The sequence below is a fragment of the Rhinoderma darwinii genome, chromosome 5, assembly GCF_050947455.1.
Source record: "Rhinoderma darwinii isolate aRhiDar2 chromosome 5, aRhiDar2.hap1, whole genome shotgun sequence".
Classification (NCBI taxonomy): domain Eukaryota; kingdom Metazoa; phylum Chordata; class Amphibia; order Anura; family Rhinodermatidae; genus Rhinoderma; species Rhinoderma darwinii.
Window position 1 is genome coordinate 177,228,892 of NC_134691.1, and position 20,103 is coordinate 177,248,994.

The 20,103-nt window shown below is 42.6% G+C and overlaps 1 protein-coding gene across 1 annotated transcript in view; it reads left to right on the forward strand.

Moving 5' to 3' along the window:
- Positions 1-20,103, forward strand: part of CDH18 (cadherin 18) — a 523,245-nt gene that overhangs the window by 461,662 nt on the left and 41,480 nt on the right. Inside the window, exon 9 of the mRNA XM_075826752.1 lies at positions 11,547-11,665. Coding sequence (XP_075682867.1) covers positions 11,547-11,665 — 119 coding nt within the window. The remainder of the gene's footprint in view (positions 1-11,546; positions 11,666-20,103) is intronic.

The window sequence follows — 20,103 nt, forward strand, 5'->3', positions numbered from 1 at the left end:
TGATCCCTTTTTGAATATTGGCACCACATTTGCTATGCGCCAATCCTGTGGAACAAACCCGGTCATGATAGAATCCTTAAAGATTAGAAATAAGAGTCTGTCTATCACGGTACTTAATTTCCTACAGAACGCTGGGGTGTATGCTATCTGGACCCACTGATTTGTCTGTTTTAGTGTTTCTAAGGCAGAATAGCTCTTGTTGCTGGGTTAAGCAGGTGACATTTAGGTGACATCATAGAAACAACAGAAATTAGTAACAAAAATGAGGCAACCGACTACGAATTACAATTGTGCATATATGTTATTCTCTACAGTTCTTCTTCATAGTTTGCACTGACACAGTGAAAAGTAATGTAGAATTAATTTGTATTGTAACATTTCCACATTTAGAGTACATGTTGGTCTGATAAAACCCTGTAAGTCTGGTACAGTGGGGGTTCCCTGTTGTATTCTGAATTACATGCACATTGCTAATTGAGTGTTATTTTGGCTCCATTCTCGCTGACTTGAATGATGGATATCTTGGTAACATCCACTCTGATTATTCATTATCTATAATCATTTGTGGTACAGTATAATTAACAGTACCTGGTGGAATAGCTCTTTAAGGCTCGAGGAAGAAGAGATATGCCAAGGGGTCTGAAACACAAACCTGTTGTAACCCATACAATATTGGCCATTTGAACATAAAATACATGCAGCAGAAATGAATTTGTCAATACAGCAAAACCGACTCCGTCATTTAGCACAATTCATCATTTTATCTGTGGTTTTTCATAAAGCTAGCTTAAATATATGAGTTATTATAATTTAGAAAAACATAATAACCCGAAATAGCAAATTCAGCTCTGTTATACAATGGGCTTTACTTATTCAAAATGACCTGTTTTTGCAGTAACTGACACTCCACTTGAAAATTTGGTTGTATTACCTCTTGAAATTCTTACCAAATGGAATTGTGTTGAATACATGCAGTTGTTTTTGCCAGCTACAGTCATTGAATGTGCTGCTAACGAATATCACTGATCATCACTGCTCTTGACATACGACTGTTATTTCATTATGGCTTTTTTTTCATTTTGGAAGGTTCTCCAGTTTAAAAAAATGCAAAATAGTGTGGGTTGTATTGATGTATTGATGTATTAGTGTCAAGTGTTGTCTTTTAAAAAATATTGTACTCTTTGTTTGAAGTTGTGAGGCAGGTTATGACTACATCAGCGTACATTAGTGTAGAATTGGTTTAATTGAATAGAATCTTAAAGGCTTTTGTATGCTGTCTTTTCCAGTTCAGAACAAAAAGGAGAAAGTCCAAACAACTGTGAACCTGTAATGATGGGGGTAGGGAAACAGACAAGTGAGCCCTAATCTACCTGCCACTCAGTCCCTGCCTAATTGCAACGACCCGCCCTAGGCGACGGGGTACAACTGGGCGACGGTCCCTATGCTCAATAAGGACAAAAAAGCAAATTGTGACCCTGGGTAGTCAGCAGGTGCAATATATATAGTCAAAAGAAGGAATGCCTGCAGGCAAACAGAACCCTTTTCCTGACTACCCAATTTAGGAATAGAAAATAAATTGTTAACACTTTTACATTTTTATTAGGCTACGTATAGCAAGAAACAGACCACATATATGGTTTAAAATTATCACTGCCAAATGCCGATGTGAAGTGGATTCAACAGCTGGCGGAGCCCAGCATGATATGCAACAGCCAAGGGTAAATGCTGACTGACAACAGCAGGACAGTCACGAAGCAATGCTAAATGGTCCCAGGCTATGCCCGGATACTCAAAGCAGTGTGATCGGCTAAGGCAGGAATTAAAAACAACAATTAGAGCCCCCCCGACATGTTTCGCTACCTAGTAGCGTCCTCAGGGGTACACGGGGCTAATGGCGGCGCGACGAAAAACCACTCCTCTTAAGGAGGTGTAAAGTGACGTACATGGGAGGTGGGCGTGAGGCCAAACCGCCAATAGAGCGGAGCAAAACACAGCAAGCGCCAGACAGAAAGATACAGCCAATAAATGGCAACGTATCAAGCAGCCAATAACAGACACCTAGCCGCGCAGGCGCCCAGTAAAGACTGCAGAGACAATGCAGAGTACGGGCGCCTGCGCAGCAGGGCAGATAGGGAACTTAGAATAATGCCGAGTGACAGATCGGCGCAGGCGCCGTAGAAGTCACTTCGGACATAGTGCAGAGGCCAAAGGACCCGACAATGGAATAAGTCAGCGCGGCATCTGAGCCTGCGCAGTGGGGCAATCAGACAGCTTAGGCAAACACTAGGTGGAATCAGGGAGACAGAAAAGGGGACGGTGAAAGCACAGTGAATCTAGACTCAGTGCAGGGAATAGTACACATGTCCCATCATTATAAACCAGTAAGACTGTAGTCAATACTGCAGGAACATCCCAGAGCCAGAAAATGTGCCCAACGCCTCAGGGACATATCAAATTCCACAAGTACCATCAGTGTCCCCCTAAGCTTGGCTCTAAGACCGATATTACCTACCACTGCGGCAAGGACATAAACGCATGTATATATCGCCAGCTGTGGATACAGCCACACACAAAAACCCAAAAATAATAATAATGAAACAAAAAGTATATATTAACAGACATCAAATAATCATGATAGAAGCCGCCATACTAAAAGATGAATATATGGTCAGATGTTAAATTAGTAGATGAAAGAAGTGGAGTATCAATGTAAAACCGCTCCGTTGGGAGAGGACATGACATGGTAAGTGTAAATAGAGACGATCGGACAGGCCAGGGAGCGACATATGAAAAATAAATAATATTTATTTATTTATTTATTTTTCATATGTCGCTCCCTGGCCTGTCCGATCGTCTCTATTTACACTTACCATGTCATGTCCTCTCCCAACGGAGCGGTTTTACATTGATACTCCACTTCTTTCATCTACTAATTTAACATCTGACCATATATTCATCTTTTAGTATGGCGGCTTCTATCATGATTATTTGATGTCTGTTAATATATACTTTTTGTTTCATTATTATTATTTTTGGGTTTTTGTGTGTGGCTGTATCCACAGCTGGCGATATATACATGCGTTTATGTCCTTGCCGCAGTGGTAGGTAATATCGGTCTTAGAGCCAAGCTTAGGGGGACACTGATGGTACTTGTGGAATTTGATATGTCCCTGAGGCGTTGGGCACATTTTCTGGCTCTGGGATGTTCCTGCAGTATTGACTACAGTCTTACTGGTTTATAATGATGGGACATGTGTACTATTCCCTGCACTGAGTCTAGATTCACTGTGCTTTCACCGTCCCCTTTTCTGTCTCCCTGATTCCACCTAGTGTTTGCCTAAGCTGTCTGATTGCCCCACTGCGCAGGCTCAGATGCCGCGCTGACTTATTCCATTGTCGGGTCCTTTGGCCTCTGCACTATGTCCGAAGTGACTTCTACGGCGCCTGCGCCGATCTGTCACTCGGCATTATTCTAAGTTCCCTATCTGCCCTGCTGCGCAGGCGCCCGTACTCTGCATTGTCTCTGCAGTCTTTACTGGGCGCCTGCGCGGCTAGGTGTCTGTTATTGGCTGCTTGATACGTTGCCATTTATTGGCTGTATCTTTCTGTCTGGCGCTTGCTGTGTTTTGCTCCGCTCTATTGGCGGTTTGGCCTCACGCCCACCTCCCATGTACGTCACTTTACACCTCCTTAAGAGGAGTGGTTTTTCGTCGCGCCGCCATTAGCCCCGTGTACCCCTGAGGACGCTACTAGGTAGCGAAACATGTCGGGGGGGCTCTAATTGTTGTTTTTAATTCCTGCCTTAGCCGATCACACTGCTTTGAGTATCCGGGCATAGCCTGGGACCATTTAGCATTGCTTCGTGACTGTCCTGCTGTTGTCAGTCAGCATTTACCCTTGGCTGTTGCATATCATGCTGGGCTCCGCCAGCTGTTGAATCCACTTCACATCGGCATTTGGCAGTGATAATTTTAAACCATATATGTGGTCTGTTTCTTGCTATACGTAGCCTAATAAAAATGTAAAAGTGTTAACAATTTATTTTCTATTCCTAAATTGGGTAGTCAGGAAAAGGGTTCTGTTTGCCTGCAGGCATTCCTTCTTTTGACTATGCTCAATAAGTGCACGACAGACAAACAGACAAGGGTACACAGAAACAAAGGGAAATGGGGCAGTTGCCCATGGCAACACCGTGAGCAACAAGAGTGGTGAACGAGCCGAGTCAAACAAGGAGTGTACGAGGTACCAAACGCAGAGCAGGAGAGTAGTGAACAAGCCGAGTCAAACCAGGAGTGTACGAGGTACCAAACGTAGAGCAGGAGAGTAGTCAGTAAGCTAGGGTCAATATGAAGCAGGGTCAAAGAGTTCAGAAGCAGCAGCAGGGCCAGAAAACCAAACGAGAAGAATCACAAGCAAGGAGGAACAGGAAAGGCAGGTATAAATAGACAGAGGGCGGGAGCTAGCTCCGTCTGGCCAGGCTGTGATAGGCTCTCCCACTCCTAAGCCTGCCATCCTGAGTGGGGGAAGATGGAGTCAGTCTCACAGACATAGAAGCTGGTGCAGACTGATTACCTATGGGCGTTGACAAAGAAGCTGTGCCTGGCAGATCCTTGACAGTACCCCCCTTTTAAGAGGGGCCACCGGACCCTTTCTAGATGGACCTGGTTTATTGGGGAAACGAAGGTGGAACCTCCTGACCAATACCCCAGCGTAAACATCCCGGCGGGTACACAAGTCCTCTCCTCAGGCCCGTATCCTCAACAATGGACCAGGTACTGGAGGGAGCCTTGGACCATCTTGCTGTCCACAATCTTGGCCACCTCGAATTCCACCCCCTCAGGGGTGAGAACGGGGACAGGAGGTTTCCTCGAGGGAGCCAAGGACGGGGAGCAGCGTTTAAGGAGGGAGGCATGAAACACGTCGTGTACTCGAAAAGATGGGGGCAACTCCAGTCGGAAGGAGACAGGATTGAGGACTTCAATGACCTTGTACGGCCCTATAAACCGGGGAGCAAACTTCTTGGACGGGACTTTAAGGCGCAAGTTCTTTGACGATAGCCACACCAGATCCCCGACCACAAACAAGGGGTTAGCAGAACGTCTTCTATCTGCCTGAGTTTTTTGTATGCTCTGGGACGCCTCTAGGTTCTTCTGAACCTGGGCCCAGACTGTGCACAGTTCCCGATGAACGACCTCTACCTCGGGATTGTTGGAACTACCAGGTGAAACGGAGGAGAACCGTGGATTAAACCCAAAATTACAGAAAAGGGGGGAGACCCCTGACGAGTTACTGACCCGGTTATTAAGGGAAAATTTGGCGAGGGGAATGAATGAGACCCAATCATATTGACAGTCAGAGATAAAACACCTTAAATATTGTTCTAGAGACTGATTAGTCCTCTCAGTTTGGCCATTAGTTTCAGGATGGAAGGCAGAGGAGAAGGACAGATCAATCTCCAACTTTTTACAGAAGGCTCTCCAAAACAATGAAACAAATTGTACCCCTCTGTCAGAAACAATATTGACAGGGACCCCATGGAGACGCAGGATGTGTTTGACAAACAAGGTAGCTAACGTCTTAGCATTGGGTAGTTTTTTGAGGGGCACAAAGTGGCACATCTTACTGAAGCGGTCTACTACAACCCACACCACCGACTTGCCTTGCGATGGAGGCAAATCAGTGATAAAATCCATGGAGATATGGGTCCAAGGTCTCTGGGGAATGGGCAAAGAACGTAGTAAGCCCGCTGGTCGGGACCTGGGAGTCTTGGACCTAGCACAAACCTCACAAGCGGCGACGTAGGCCTTAACGTCTTTAGGCAACCCAGGCCACCAATAGTTTCTGGCAATGAGGTGCTTGGTACCCAGGATGCCTGGATGACCAGATAGTGTGGAGTCATAATTTTCCCTAAGTACCCTTAGCCGGAATTGCAGGGGAACAAACAGCTTGTTCTCAGGAAGGTTCCCGGGAGCTGAACCTTGATCAGCTGCAATTTCAGAGACTAAATCAGAATCAATAGAGGAAAAGATTATACCTGGAGGCAAAATACAAGCAGGATCTTCCTCCAAAGGAGGGCTGGCCATGAAGCTACGCGACAGTGCATCAGCCTTAATATTTTTAGACCCAGCCCTATAGGTAACCAAAAAGTTGAATCTGGTAAAAAATAACGCCCATCGAGTTTGTCTCGGGTTTAGCCTCCGGGCAGATTCTAGGAAAACCAGATTCTTGTGGTCGGTAAGGACCGTTACCTGGTGCCTAGCCCCCTCCAGGAAGTGGCGCCACTCTTCAAATGCCCATTTAATGGCTAAGAGTTTGCGGTTGCCAATATCATAGTTACTCTCAGTGGGCCAAAACTTCCTGGAGAAGTAGGCACAGGGACGGAGATGGGTGAGGGACCTGGTACCCTGGGACAAGACAGCCCCCACTCCCACCTCGGATGCGTCAACCTCAACGATAAATAGCTCCATTTGGTTGGGCTGAACCAGCACCGGGGCCGAGATAAAGCACTTCTTAAGGACCTCAAAAGCCTGGACAGCCTCAGGAGGCCAGTGGAGGAGATCAGCACCTTTGCGAGTGAGGTCTGTAAGAGGATTAGCGATGACCGAGAAGTTAGCACTAAATCTCCTGTAATAATTAACGAACACCAAGAAGCACCGTAACGCCTTCAGGGAGGCAGGTTGGACCCATTCCGCCACAGCCTGGACCTTGGCGGGGTCCATGCGGAATTCATGAGGAGTGAGGATTTGACCCAAAAATGGTATCTCCTGTACCCCAAACACACATTTTTCGGTCTTCGCAAGCAGTTTGTTTTCCCGAAGGACCTGGAGCACCTTCCTGACATGCTCAATGTGGGAGGACCAGTCCTTGGAAAACACAAGTATGTCATCAAGGTACACTACAAGAAATACCCCCAGGTAATCTCTTAAAATCTCATTTATGAAATTCTGGAAGACCGCGGGAGCATTACACAAACCAAAGGGCATGACGAGGTATTTGAAATGACCTTCGGGCGTGTTAAACGCAGTCTTCCACTCATCCCCCTCTTTGATGCGGATAAGGTTATACGCCCCCCGTAGATCAAACTTAGAGAACCATTGGGCCCCCTGAACCTGATTAAAGAGATCAGGAATCAAAGGAAGGGGATATTGGTTCCTTACAGTGACCTTATTCAAGTTACAGTAGTCAATGCATGGCCTAAGACCACCATCCTTCTTCCCTACGAAGAAGAAGCCAGCACCTACCGGAGAAGTAGAGGGGCGAATGTAACCCTTGGCCAGGCATTCCTGGATATACTCTCTCATGGCTTCACGTTCGGGACAAGAGAGATTAAATATCCTACCCTTAGGGAGCTTAGCTCCTGGTACCAAATCGATAGCGCAATCGTATTCTCTATGAGGAGGTAACACTTCGGAGGCCTCCTTAGAAAAAACATCAGCAAAGTCCTGAACAAACTCAGGTAGCGTGTTCCCCTCCTCAGGGGGAGAAATAGAATTAACAGAAAAACATGACGTCAAGCATTCATTACCCCATTTGGTAAGCTCCCCAGTATTCCAGTCAAACGTGGGATTATGCAACTGCAACCAGGGAAGGCCTAAAACCAAATCGGACGATAATCCCTGCATCAACAGTACAGAGCACTGCTCCAAATGCATAGAGCCAACAAGGAGTTCAAAAACAGGGGTATGCTGTGTAAAATAACCATTAGCAAGAGGAGTGGAGTCGATATCCACTACCGGGACAGTTTTAGGCAAATCAATCAAAGGCATAGCTAGAGACATAGCAAATTCCCAGACATGATATTAGCAGAAGACCCTGAATCCACGAAGGCACTGCCGGTAGCAGACCTACCACCAAAAGAGACCTGAAAGGGAAGCAATATTTTATTACGTTTCATATTTACGGGAAATACCTGTGCGCCCAAGTGACCTCCCCGATGATCACTTAGGCGCGGAAGTTTTCCGGCTGCTTATTCTTACGCCTAGGACAGGTGTTCACTTGATGCTTGTCATCCCCACAATAGAAGCAGAGACAATTCTTCCTGCGGAACTCTCTACGTTGTCGGGGGGACACGGAGGCCCCGAGTTGCATAGGTACCTCCGAGTCTTCCGTGGAAGAGCGAAGCAACGGAACCTCGGGAGGCATCATGGGGGAGTCAGAGGGGAAAACACAAAAACGTTCAAGTTGTCATTCCCTGAAACGTCGGTCAAGTCCTACCGCTAAAGCCATAACCTGGTCTAGGGAGTCAGAAGAGGGGTAGCTAACAAGCAGGTCTTTCAGGGTGTTCGACAGACCCAACCTAAACTTGCACCTTAAGGCAGGGTCATTCCACCGAGAAGCTACGCACCACTTCCTAAAGTCAGAACAATACTCCTCAACAGGTCTCTTACCCTGACGTAAGGTCACCAGCTGACTCTCGGCAAAGGCAGTCCTGTCAGTCTCGTCATGAATGAGTCCGAGAGCAGAAAAGAAAAGATCAACGGAGGAAAGTTCAGGGGCGTCAGGAGCCAAGGAGAAGGCCCATTCTTGGGCCCCTTCCTGGAGCCGGGACATAATTATACCCACCCGCTGGCTCTCAGAACCTGAGGAGTGGGGCTTTAAGCGAAAATAGAGCCTACAACTCTCCCTAAAGGAGAGAAAAGTCTTCCGGTCCCCTGAGAACCGGTCAGGCAACTTGAGGTGGGGTTCAAGAGGTGAGGTGACGGGCACTACCATGGTACTGGTTGACCCTCTGAGCCAGGGCCCGGACCTGTAGGGAGAGACCCTGCATTTGCTGAGCCAGGGTCTCAAGGGGGTCCATAGTAGTGTGAGGGACCAGGGTAGACTAGGTATACAGGCTTGTGATTATGTAATGATGGGGGTAGGGAAACAGACAAGTGAGCCCTAATCTACCCGCCACTCCGTCCCTGCCTACTTGCAACGACCCGCCCTAGGCGACGGGTTACAACTGGGCGACGGTCCCTACGCTCAATAAGTGCATGACAGACAAACAGACAAGGGTACACAGAAACAAAGGGAAATGGGGCAGTTGCCCACGGCAACACCGTGAGCAACAAGTGTGGTGAACGAGCCGAGTCAAACCAGGAGTGTACGAGGTACCAAACGCAGAGCAGGAGAGTAGTGAACAAGCCGAGTCAAACCAGGAGTGTACGAGGTACCAAACGCAGAGCAGGAGAGTAGTCAGTAAGCCAGGGTCAATATGAAGCAGGGTCAAAGAGTTCAGAAGCTGCAGCAGGGCCAGGAAACCAAACGAGAAGAATCACAAGCAAGGAGGAACAGGAAAGGCAGGTATAAATAGACAGAGGGCGGGAGCTAGCTCCGTCTGGCCAGGCTGTGATAGGCTCTCCCACTCCTAAGCCTGCCATCCTGAGTGGTGGAAGATGGAGTCAGTCTCACAGACATAGAAGCAGGTGCAGACTGATTACCTATGGGCGTTGACAAAGAAGCTGTGCCTGGCAGATCCTTTACAGAACCCCTGTACTTTACTTCAGATGCCGTATAAACACTAGAAGCCCTGGATACGGCGTAACTGCTAATATTGCTAATTTACAAAGAATTCTCTCAATCTGATGCTAGAACTTTTATCTTTAAAAAAATATATAAATTATGTCAAATAGGATACATTTGGTTGAAGACTATTATTGGATTTAAAGGTCCTGCACGAAACTAGTTAAGAATAATAGTTCTCAAATTCAACTATTAGCCATCATGCACATGATCACATTGGAAGCCACATCACATGAATCCTAAATATAGAGCCTAGAGAATTCTATGGGCCCATATTGTACCTCCGTGAGCTTCTGACTCTACATTTGTCTGTGTGCGTCTATGTAATTTTATTCTGTGAGAATCCAGGAGAAAAACTCTGATATTACAGAGGTATTGTTTATTGGGTCCATTCCTTCTAGATGTGTAGAGGACTTCCATTTACACTTGTGCACTTCCATATACCTCTTTTCTAAGTGGTTATTTTCCTATCGCTCTTCATTAAATATAGACTTTACAACCTCATAACAAAGTTCAATGACAAGCACTGTGACAGCAATGACACCACTGGAGATCAAGTTATTAAAAAATTTAATAACTTGATCTCCAGTGGTGTCATTGCTGTCACAGTGCTTCTCATTGAACTTTGTTATGAGGTTGTAAAGTCTATATTTTAATTTTAATTTTCATGTTCCTTGGAGTATAGGTGATCCTGGGAAGTCCTACTTTTGGGTCCCTTTGGGGAAAACAAAACATTGCTTATTGCCCATTGATGTTCCTGGATGTCTAGTTAAAGGAGATAGTAAAGGCAGATACTATGTCAGCATTTAAAAAAAAGGCTAAATGATTGACTGACAAATGGCATTGAGAGTTAAAACTAATCTAGCAATGAATGACAGGTAATTGAATGAGAAAGGTTGAACTTGGTAGGCGTGTATCTAATTTCAACATATGTAACTATGTAACTATGTATAATTGTGGGGATTCCAAATTGGGATTTGTGTAATGCCCAGAATTTTGTAATAGATACAGGTTCATGCCTATAAAATACCATGGGTCTAGCTTCAGAAACCCTTAGCAATAAGTTGTCATCACCAACACAAAACATACATTTTCCCCTGAAATGGGGAATGTACTATTACAAGTTGGTGCTTCAAAAAAATACAAAAAGGCCAGTGCAATACATGGAGGGGTTGTCCTGGTGAGACAACCCTTTTTAAGTACAGATTTTATTTTTCTGTGTATAAATTACCCTATATCTATATATATTTTTTTTCAATATAAGTACTCTTATAAATGTTGTTCAATTATCTTCTGTTTAAGCAGACGCAGTTCCATTAATACACAATAATGTTTTTGGCAGATACACATACACTTTTATCACCATTTAGAGAGAAATAACTTAAATAGAGTTTGAGTTCATAAAGCAGTGTAAACAATATTATCTAGAAAAGGAATAGTAGAAGTTTTAAAATAATATGTTAGATCCCCAAAAAATTATATATTATGCTAAAGCAGGCTTATGAATCAAAGATAAGGAAACATTGCACTGAAAAGTGGAAAAAAATATGATTTGTACATTGGTACTACTATCCAATCCAGAAAACAACAGTACATTTTCTCAGTTCCTAAATTTCCATTTCTTTAATATATATATATTACCAAAGGCATGTTTTTATGTATTGCAGGTTTTCATGTGTTTTAAGCTTTCTTCTTATATAAATGTTATTTATATCTGGGTTTTTATATAGTAATCTAAGATATAAAGCAAAGTCCGTATCTATGATTGATGCTAATGTAATTTCTATTCTGCAGAATGAATTACTCTTTCTTTCAATTTTGTATTTGATACTTTTATTTTTTCATTACATTTAATGACTGTATAAAAATATTTTATCCATCATATTGTTAAGGGCATTTTCATTTCTTAAAAGCATTAATATTCATTTGGGTGAAGAGTCAGGATATATTGGTGGCTTGAAATATAATTTGTGTTACATTTACCCTCCCCTCATTTTTAATCTTTTGAAATATGTATTAACATATACTTTTACTATTTACAGATAACCCTGCTCTTGTGAGCTATGTTTCAGTTGGTATCAAAGTTTTAGATCTTAATGACAACCCACCATATATTGGAAATGAAGATGCAGTTGTGTGTGAGAATGGAAGACCTGGGCAGGTATTTTTTTTAAATATTTTTTTCATTGACAATTTTATTTTCACAATCAATGACAAGCACTATAAATATCATAGGGATGGTGCATATTGTATTTCAGTCATTTGTAGACATCTGTAGTTGTTGCTATTCTGCTGAGTCTGTGAAATTGTCATCTGTGACATAAAATATTGCTGGGTACACACACTTTATAATTGAAGCAAATCTTGAAGCAAAATCTTCTCTATATGCCATTTGTATGGGATATGTGACACACAGTAATGCGATGATACTTAGGTCATGATGAACACTGCACATCTCTGAAAAAAGAACAAAATCCGGGAGTAAAGCAGCAATAGGTTATTAATATGGGAAACCATATAAAAAAAAACAGCATTTTCGGATTTCCGGTTTTCTAAAAAGAAAAGTTAAATCATTAGTGCCAATAGCTTTTTTCTGAAATACTTCATAAATGGTATTTCACAATGAAAACATACAAATTATGATTTGTTCCTGCTATCAGTGGCTTCACCTGCAAGTTTTTTCTTATATATATATTTCTAATAATAATGGTATGACACCCAATTGGGAAACAGAAGTTTGGAGTTGCTGTGGAGACAAGAGATAATTTTTAAGGCATCGGGGGGCTTGGATCACATATACTCATCTGTTACTGGGTGAATATAGCTTAAGGAAAATAAGTATTATATAAAAAGATTATAGACTTTTTTTTTTTGGACTAGCAAGTCATTTTTCAACACAAGCTTTTGAGATAGGCTCTATAGTCCAACGTCCTTGTTAGCTCCTTTTTGCAAATGGACGTACAATTACATCCTAATTGCATTGTGTTCTTAGGGCTTATTCAGATGAACGGGATATACGTCAGTGCAACGCGCATGATTTTCACGCGCGTCGCAAGGACCTATATTAGTCTATGGGGCCGTGCAGACAGTTGCGTGATTTTTACGCAGCGTGAGTCTGCTGCGAAAAATTCACGACATGTCCATTCTTTGTGCATATTTCGTGCATCACACACCCATTGAAGTCAATGGGTGCGTGAAAATCACGCATGCCACACGGAAGCACTTCCGTGGGATGAGCATGATTCGCGCAACAGCTGTCGAACTATGAATGTAAACAGAAAAGCACCATGTGTTTTTCTGTTTACAAACATCCAAACGGAGTGTCATAATGATGGCGGCTGCACGAAAATCACGCAGCCGCCCATCATACGGGGCTGACACACGGAGCTGTTAAGTGCCTTTTGCGCATGCAAAACGCCGCGTTTTTTGCGTGTGCAAAACGCACACGCTCGTGTGAATCCAGCCTTATTGTGATAGGACTTAATGATATGTCAAGTGGATGACACAGGGAAAGAGCTGTGCCCATGTCATTAGTAGCGGGTTCTGGCTGAAATACACACTTCCGATCCTGGCCTTTAATCCTTTAAGTCAGGACCCTTGTGGTCAATAGCAGCTAAGGAGTTTGACAGAGCTATTTCTGTCAGCTCATCAGAACCCTACAACACTATTGCAGGGTGCCGATGGGTTTCCATGGCAGCCGCATCATGCCTCTGGCCTAATACTTTGCCTGTTCATTTTGTACTTACAGACCATAATGTTTGGGAATACCAAGTATTCCAAAGCATTATGTCAGGAATCAGAGGATTGCAGCTTCTAGTGTCCTAGTGGGACAACAAAAAAGTGAAATTAAGTTTCCTAAACTTCAATAAAATAAAAAAAGTCTTCTCAAAATCATAATGGAGACATAACGGTCCGTAAAGAAAAGATAGCACATTATTTAAACCGCATCGCATATGATGTGAAAAGAAAAAACGGTGGCGGAATTGATGTTTTTTCCCGTCCCTTGTAAAAATAAATTAATAAAAGTCAAACAAATGATTATATGTACCCCAAAATGGTGCAATGAAAAACAACCCATCCCACAAAAAACAAGCTGCTATATGGCTAAATCAACAGAAAAATAAAAATGGTATGGCTCTCGGAATGTGCCGACAACATTTTTTTTAAAATCTTTCCATAAAACATGGTTTTATTCAGCAAAGTTATGAATTTGATATTGTCGTAATCGTACCGACCTAAAGAATAAAGTTAACATTATTTAAACCGTGCCGCAAAGGTGCAAAAGAAAAACACAAAAAACAATGGCAGAATTTTATTATTGTGTTCAATAAGAATTAAGGTCAATCAATAAATTATACAGTGGAGGAAATAAGTATTTGATCCCTTGCTGATTTTGTAAGTTTGCCCACTGTCAAAGTCATGAACAGTCTAGAATTTTTAGGCTAGGTTAATTTTACCAGTGAGAGATAGATTATATTAAAAAAAAAAAAGAAAATCACATAGTCAAAATTATATATATTTATTTGCATTGTGCACAGAGAAATAAGTATTTGATCCCCTACCAACCATTAAGAGTTCAGCCTCCTCCAGACCAGTTACACGCTCCAAATCAACTTGGTGCCTGCATTAAAGACAGCTGTCTTACATGGTCACCTGTATAAAAGACTCCTGTCCACAGACTCAATTAATCAGTCTGACTCTAACCTCTACAACATGGGCAAGACCAAAGAGCTTTCTAAGGATGTCAGGGACAAGATCATAGACCTGCACAAGGCTGGAATGGGCTACAAAGCCATAAGTAAGATGCTGGGTGAGAAGGAGACAACTGTTGGTGCAATAGTAAGAAAATGGAAGACATACAAAATGACTGTCAATCGACATCGTTCTGGGGCTCCATGCAAAATCTCACCTCGTGGGGTATCCTTGATCCTGAGGAAGGTGAGAGCTCAGCCGAAAATTACACGGGGGGAACTTGTTAATGATCTCAAGGCAGTTGGGACCACAGTCACCAAGAAAACCATTGGTAACACATTACGCCGTAATGGATTAAAATCCTGCAGTGCCCGCAAGCTCCCCCTGCTCAAGAAGGCACATGTACAGGCGCGTATAAAGTTTGCAAATGAACATCTGGATGATTCTGAGAGTGATTGGGAGAAGGTGCTGTGGTCAGATGAGACTAAAATTGAGCTCTTTGGCATTAACTCAACTCGCCGTTTTTGGAGGAAGAGAAATGCTGCCTATGACCCAAACAACACCGTCCCCACTGTCAAGCATGGAGGTGGAAACATTATGTTTTGGGGGTGTTTCTCTGCTAAGGGCACAGGACTACTTCACCGCATCAATGGGAGAATGGATGGAGCCATGTACCATCAAATCCTGAGTGACAACCTCCTTCCCTCCACCAGGACATTAAAAATGGCTTGTGGCTGGGTCTTCCAGCACGACAATTACCCAAAACATACAGCCAAGGCAACAAAGGAGTGGCTCAAAAAGAAGCACATTAAGGTCATGGAGTGGCCTAACCAGTCTCCAGACCTTAATCCCATCGAAAACTTATGGAGGGAGCTGAAGATCCGAGTTGCCAAGCGACAGCCTCGAAATCTTAATGATTTACAGATGATCTGCAAAGAGGAGTGGGCCAATATTCCATCTAACATGTGTGCAAACCTCATCATCAACTACTAAAAATGTCTGACTGCTGTGCTTGCCAACAAGGGTTTTGCCACCAAGTATTAAGTCTTGTTTGCCAAAGGGATCAAATACTTATTTCTCTGTGCACAATGCAAATAAATATATATATAATTTTGACAATGTGATTTTTTTTTTTTTTTTTACATAATCTATCTCTCACTGGTAAAATTAACCTAGCCTAAAAATTCTAGACTGTTCGTGTCTTTGACAGTGGGCAAACTTACAAAATCAGCAAGGGATCAAATACTTATTTCCTTCACTGTATGTACCCCAAAATGGTCCCTATAAAAATAATAACTTGGCCCGCAAAAAAAGTCCTCATACGGCTACGTCAAAGCAAATATAAAAAATATGATTGCTCTCAAAAAGCGACAATGAAAATACTAAAAAAAAATCGCTGCCTCTTTGGAAAATACTAGGTAAAACTAACATGGAAAATAACTTAGGAATTTTAGTTGTCAGTAAAATGAACTGTAGCAAGCAGTGTCAGGCAGCTGCTGGCAAGGCACATAAAATCATTGGTTGCATAAAAAGGGGCATAGATGCAAATGATGAGAACATAGGTCTACCACTTTATAAATCTCTTGTCAGACCGCACATGGACGTTGTGTGCAGTTTTGAGCACCAGTGCACAAAAAAGACATAGTAAAGCTTGAGCAAGTTCAAAGGCTGGCAAGCAATGTAATAAATGATATAGGAGTGCTACAGAACCCAGTAGACCATTGCCCTGGGCTGTTACCCAAACTTTTGCCCCCCCCTTCTCCACCGCCGCCCTGCCACACCGTAACTATTGTAAACACTACTTTTTTTGTGCAAGCATTAACAAATGGGTGTTATGATTACCCTTGTCAAAGGGCTGTTAATACATACTGATAGTCTCCAACCATCGCTGACAGTATCACACTGTGCAGGGACACATGCTCCTGTCAAGGAGAATGGTAACACCCATTTTCTATCAGACCTGGACTGCACAAAGACTGTTTGTGAAATACAAGGATTTTCTATAACAAACATGTCCGGAGGTGACAGATTCTCTATAATCCAGTGACTCACACTTGAAGTCTTCTCAGATTGTAGTAGTTTTTTTTCCTCTTTTTTCGTCCATCCAGTACAGACCTCATGGTGACTTCTCTCGGCCATGCCCCATTTCTGCAGAATTTGCTACTCCGATATCTTTGGCTCCTCACTTTTCCAACATTTCCACACAACTAAAAACGAAGATAAAATTATCATGGTGCCACACACTATGCCCCTAAATATAATAGTATCATACAATGTGACCTTGAATATAATATAATTTTAACTCTGAATAAAATAGTACCAAACACTGTGCTCCTGAGTGTATTTCTGTCAAACACTGTAAAGTAAAGCACCACATACACAGTGATCACTGTAGATAGTGCCACACATAGCCTTCTGTAGATAACATCACACACACCCCTGATGGTAGCACCACACACCCCCCTATAGATAGCGTCACACAGCCCCCTGTAGAAAGTGCTACACACCCCCTTGTAAATAGCATCACACACCCTGTAGATAGCACCTCACACAGCCCACTGTAGAAAGGGACACACACCCTCTATGTAGATAGTGCCACCCCCCTGTAGATAACGCCACCCAGCCCCCTGTAGATATTGCCATACAGCCCCCCTGTAAATAGTGCCACACATCCCCCTTTAGATACTGCCACACAGGCCTCCAGCAAATAGTGCCACACACCCCCTTTGTAGATAGTGCCACACACTCCCCTGTAGATAGCATCACACACAGCCTTGTAGATAGTGCCACACAGCCCCCTATAGATTGTGCCACACAGCCCTTCTGTAGATAGTGCCATACATCCCCCCTTTAAATAGTGCCACACACTCCCTGTAGATTGTGCCACACTTAACCCCCAGTAGATAGCGCCATGCAGCCCCCTGCAGATACAACATACAGCTCCCTGTAGAACGCCACCCCCCTGTAGATAGCACCACACTTACCTGTCCCTGTTCCAGCATCGTCCTCTTCTCCAATGATGCATGCCTGGTCTGTTCTGACCAGGCCACATCCAGCGGAGCGATGAAAGCGGCACAATGACGTAATCACGCAACCTGCATCACAAAAAAAATGCTGAATGGCGGGGAAGGGAACCGATGTCAAATGACGCGGATACAATTGAGACCAGGGGCCTTCTGTTTTGCCACAGTTTTTGCCGCGATTCGTAACAAAACTGCGATGTGGTTTTCAGGCGGCCATGCCCCCCCCCCCCGGGACCCTCGGGCCCTGGGCGGCCACCGATAACGGACCTTTGAGGATCTGCCACTGCTGAGGGGTGAACTAATAACTGTATAAATATATCAAAAGTTAATTCTTTACTATAAGAGCAATGAGACTATAGAACTCTCTGTCAGAGGAAGTTGTCATGGTAAATTCACTAATAGTTCAAAAAGGGGCCTTGATGTTTTTCATGAGTATAATACTATTTTAAATAATGGTAACTAGAATACTGTAGATGGAGTGTTTATCCAGTCATTTCTTGCCAGGTTTGGAGTCGAGAAGGAATTTAAAATTTTCCTAAGATGAGGAAAATTGGCTTTTTGCCTGTAGAGGATTTTTGCTTACCTCTTGATTAACATTGCAGAGTAATAGGCTGAACTGGATTGATGTATGTCTTTTTTCAGCCTTGCAAACTTGTTCTAAGAAAAAAATCCCCAAGAAAACAGTGTGGGGATTCTAAGAAAATTTATAGAGATGAGCGAATCGATTACACACAAATAAAATTCCTTCGCAAATCTGAAACTTTTGGGATTCATCCTGCACGAATCGCTCAAAATAGCGGCCACCATTTTACAGATTAGAAGATGACAAGACGACAGAGAGGAAGGATCACATGACCTCGGGCAGAGGTCCGATGGGCTTTCCCATCATGCCTTGCAGGTAGCATTCCCTTTAGCACACGCAATCATGAGGGGTATAGTGTGTAAATCAGTAGATGAGAGTCATATGAATCATAGCCACTATTAACAGCCCCACTAGGAAAGGCTGGTGCTTTGTGGGGATACAGATAGGAGAGACAGGACATCAGACAGAGTGTGAAAGATAGTCAAACATAGAATACATAAAGGTAGCAGATTAGTATCAGTGACAATGTTTCATAGTGAGGAGAAGAGACTAGATAGTTAGATTTACACTAATTTTACTTAGATATATATTTTAGAGAGTAATAGGAGTCAGTCAGTATCAGTGTGTTAGGCAGGCACAGGCAGCTATTGCTGTGAGTGCTGCAGCTATACAAGTTTTACATTAGTTTGTGAATCACCCATCTTCATCCCATCATTCATACGTACTAAATAATATTAATCCTGGTGCTCATAGTGTGCCACTGCCTTCTTAGGGCATGTTCACACGTCGCGGAATTGCTGTGGAATTCCGCTGCGGACAGTCCACAGTGGAATTCTCCAGCGGCCGTTTTTTACGTTTCAATACATTTTTAGGCAAGTTAGTTCAGACATTGCGGAAAACTCTGCTGCGGACCATAGGCTGCGGTGCAGAATTTTCCCTCTGCAGCATGCACTGTCTGTTGCGGAGAAGAAGCGTAATTTCACTGTGGATTTTAGCCTTTGCAATGCAAAAACTGAACTCTGTGGCAAGTCCGCTTTCTTTTCTGCAACGTCTGAATTACCTGTCAAATATGCAAATTCTGGTGAAGATTCGTTACATAATTGCCCCAAATCTGCACCAACATTTGCAGCGGAAAAACTCTGCAATGTGTGAACATGCCCTTAAAACAGACATCATAGATCACTAATTTTTTTGCGTGCCACCAAAATAGGGCATATTGTTGTGTGTCAAGCATTTATACAGCATCGTTATATGTCTGCGTCCGAATGAAGTTTTCATCTAATAAAAAGATTTTAGTTTAAATTTAAACCTAGTGTTGATATTGTGTCGCTGCCTGCTGATACAGACTTCATGGCTGTGGTGTCAATCAATGTTTTGCATATTTATAATTGCTAATAATAGTGGCACCAAAAAATTTGCATATGTGTGTATATTTATATATATATATATATATATATATAATTATTTTTTTCTATAAAACAACACCAGACCTTTTGCTGTTCCACAGAAACGGATAATTTTTTAACCATTTTTAAAATGTCATTGATTCTTCCGATACTACCGTGTATGTATAAACACCGGCAGACATCTGTCTCCAAAGAGTGATCATTTTTGGACTATTATTTTCATTTTAACCCCTTAAGGAAACCGCCTGTTTTGGCCTTCAGGACACAGCCGATTTTTTTCAAATCTGACATGTGTTACTTTATGTGGTAATAACTTCGGAATGCTTTCACCTAGCCAAGCTTATCTGAGATTGTTTTCTCGTGACATATTGTACTTGATGTTAGAGAAAAAATGTGGTCGATAAATTCAGTATTTATTTGTGAAAAACACCAACATTTAGAAAAAATTTGTGAAAATTAACATTTTTCTTAATTTAAATGTATATGCTTGTAAGACAGATAGTAATACCACACAAAATAGTTACAAGTTAACAGCCCCTATATGTCTACTTTATGTTTGCATCGTTTTTTGAACGTCCTTTTATTTTTCTAGGACGTTACAAGGCTTAGATATTTAGCAGCAATTTCTCAAATTTTCAAGAAAATTTCAAAAGGCTATTTTTACAGGGACCAGTACAGTTCTGAAGTAGTTTGAGGGCCTTATATATTAGAAATCCCCATAAATCACCCCATTTTAAAAAAATGCACCCCTCAAAGTATTCAAAACCGCCTTCAAAAAGTTTCTTAACCCTTTAGGCCTTTCACAGGAATTAAAGCAAAATAGACGTGAAATGTACTCATTTCATTTTTTTTTGCCAAAATTAATTTATAATAATTTTTTTTTGTACCACAGAAG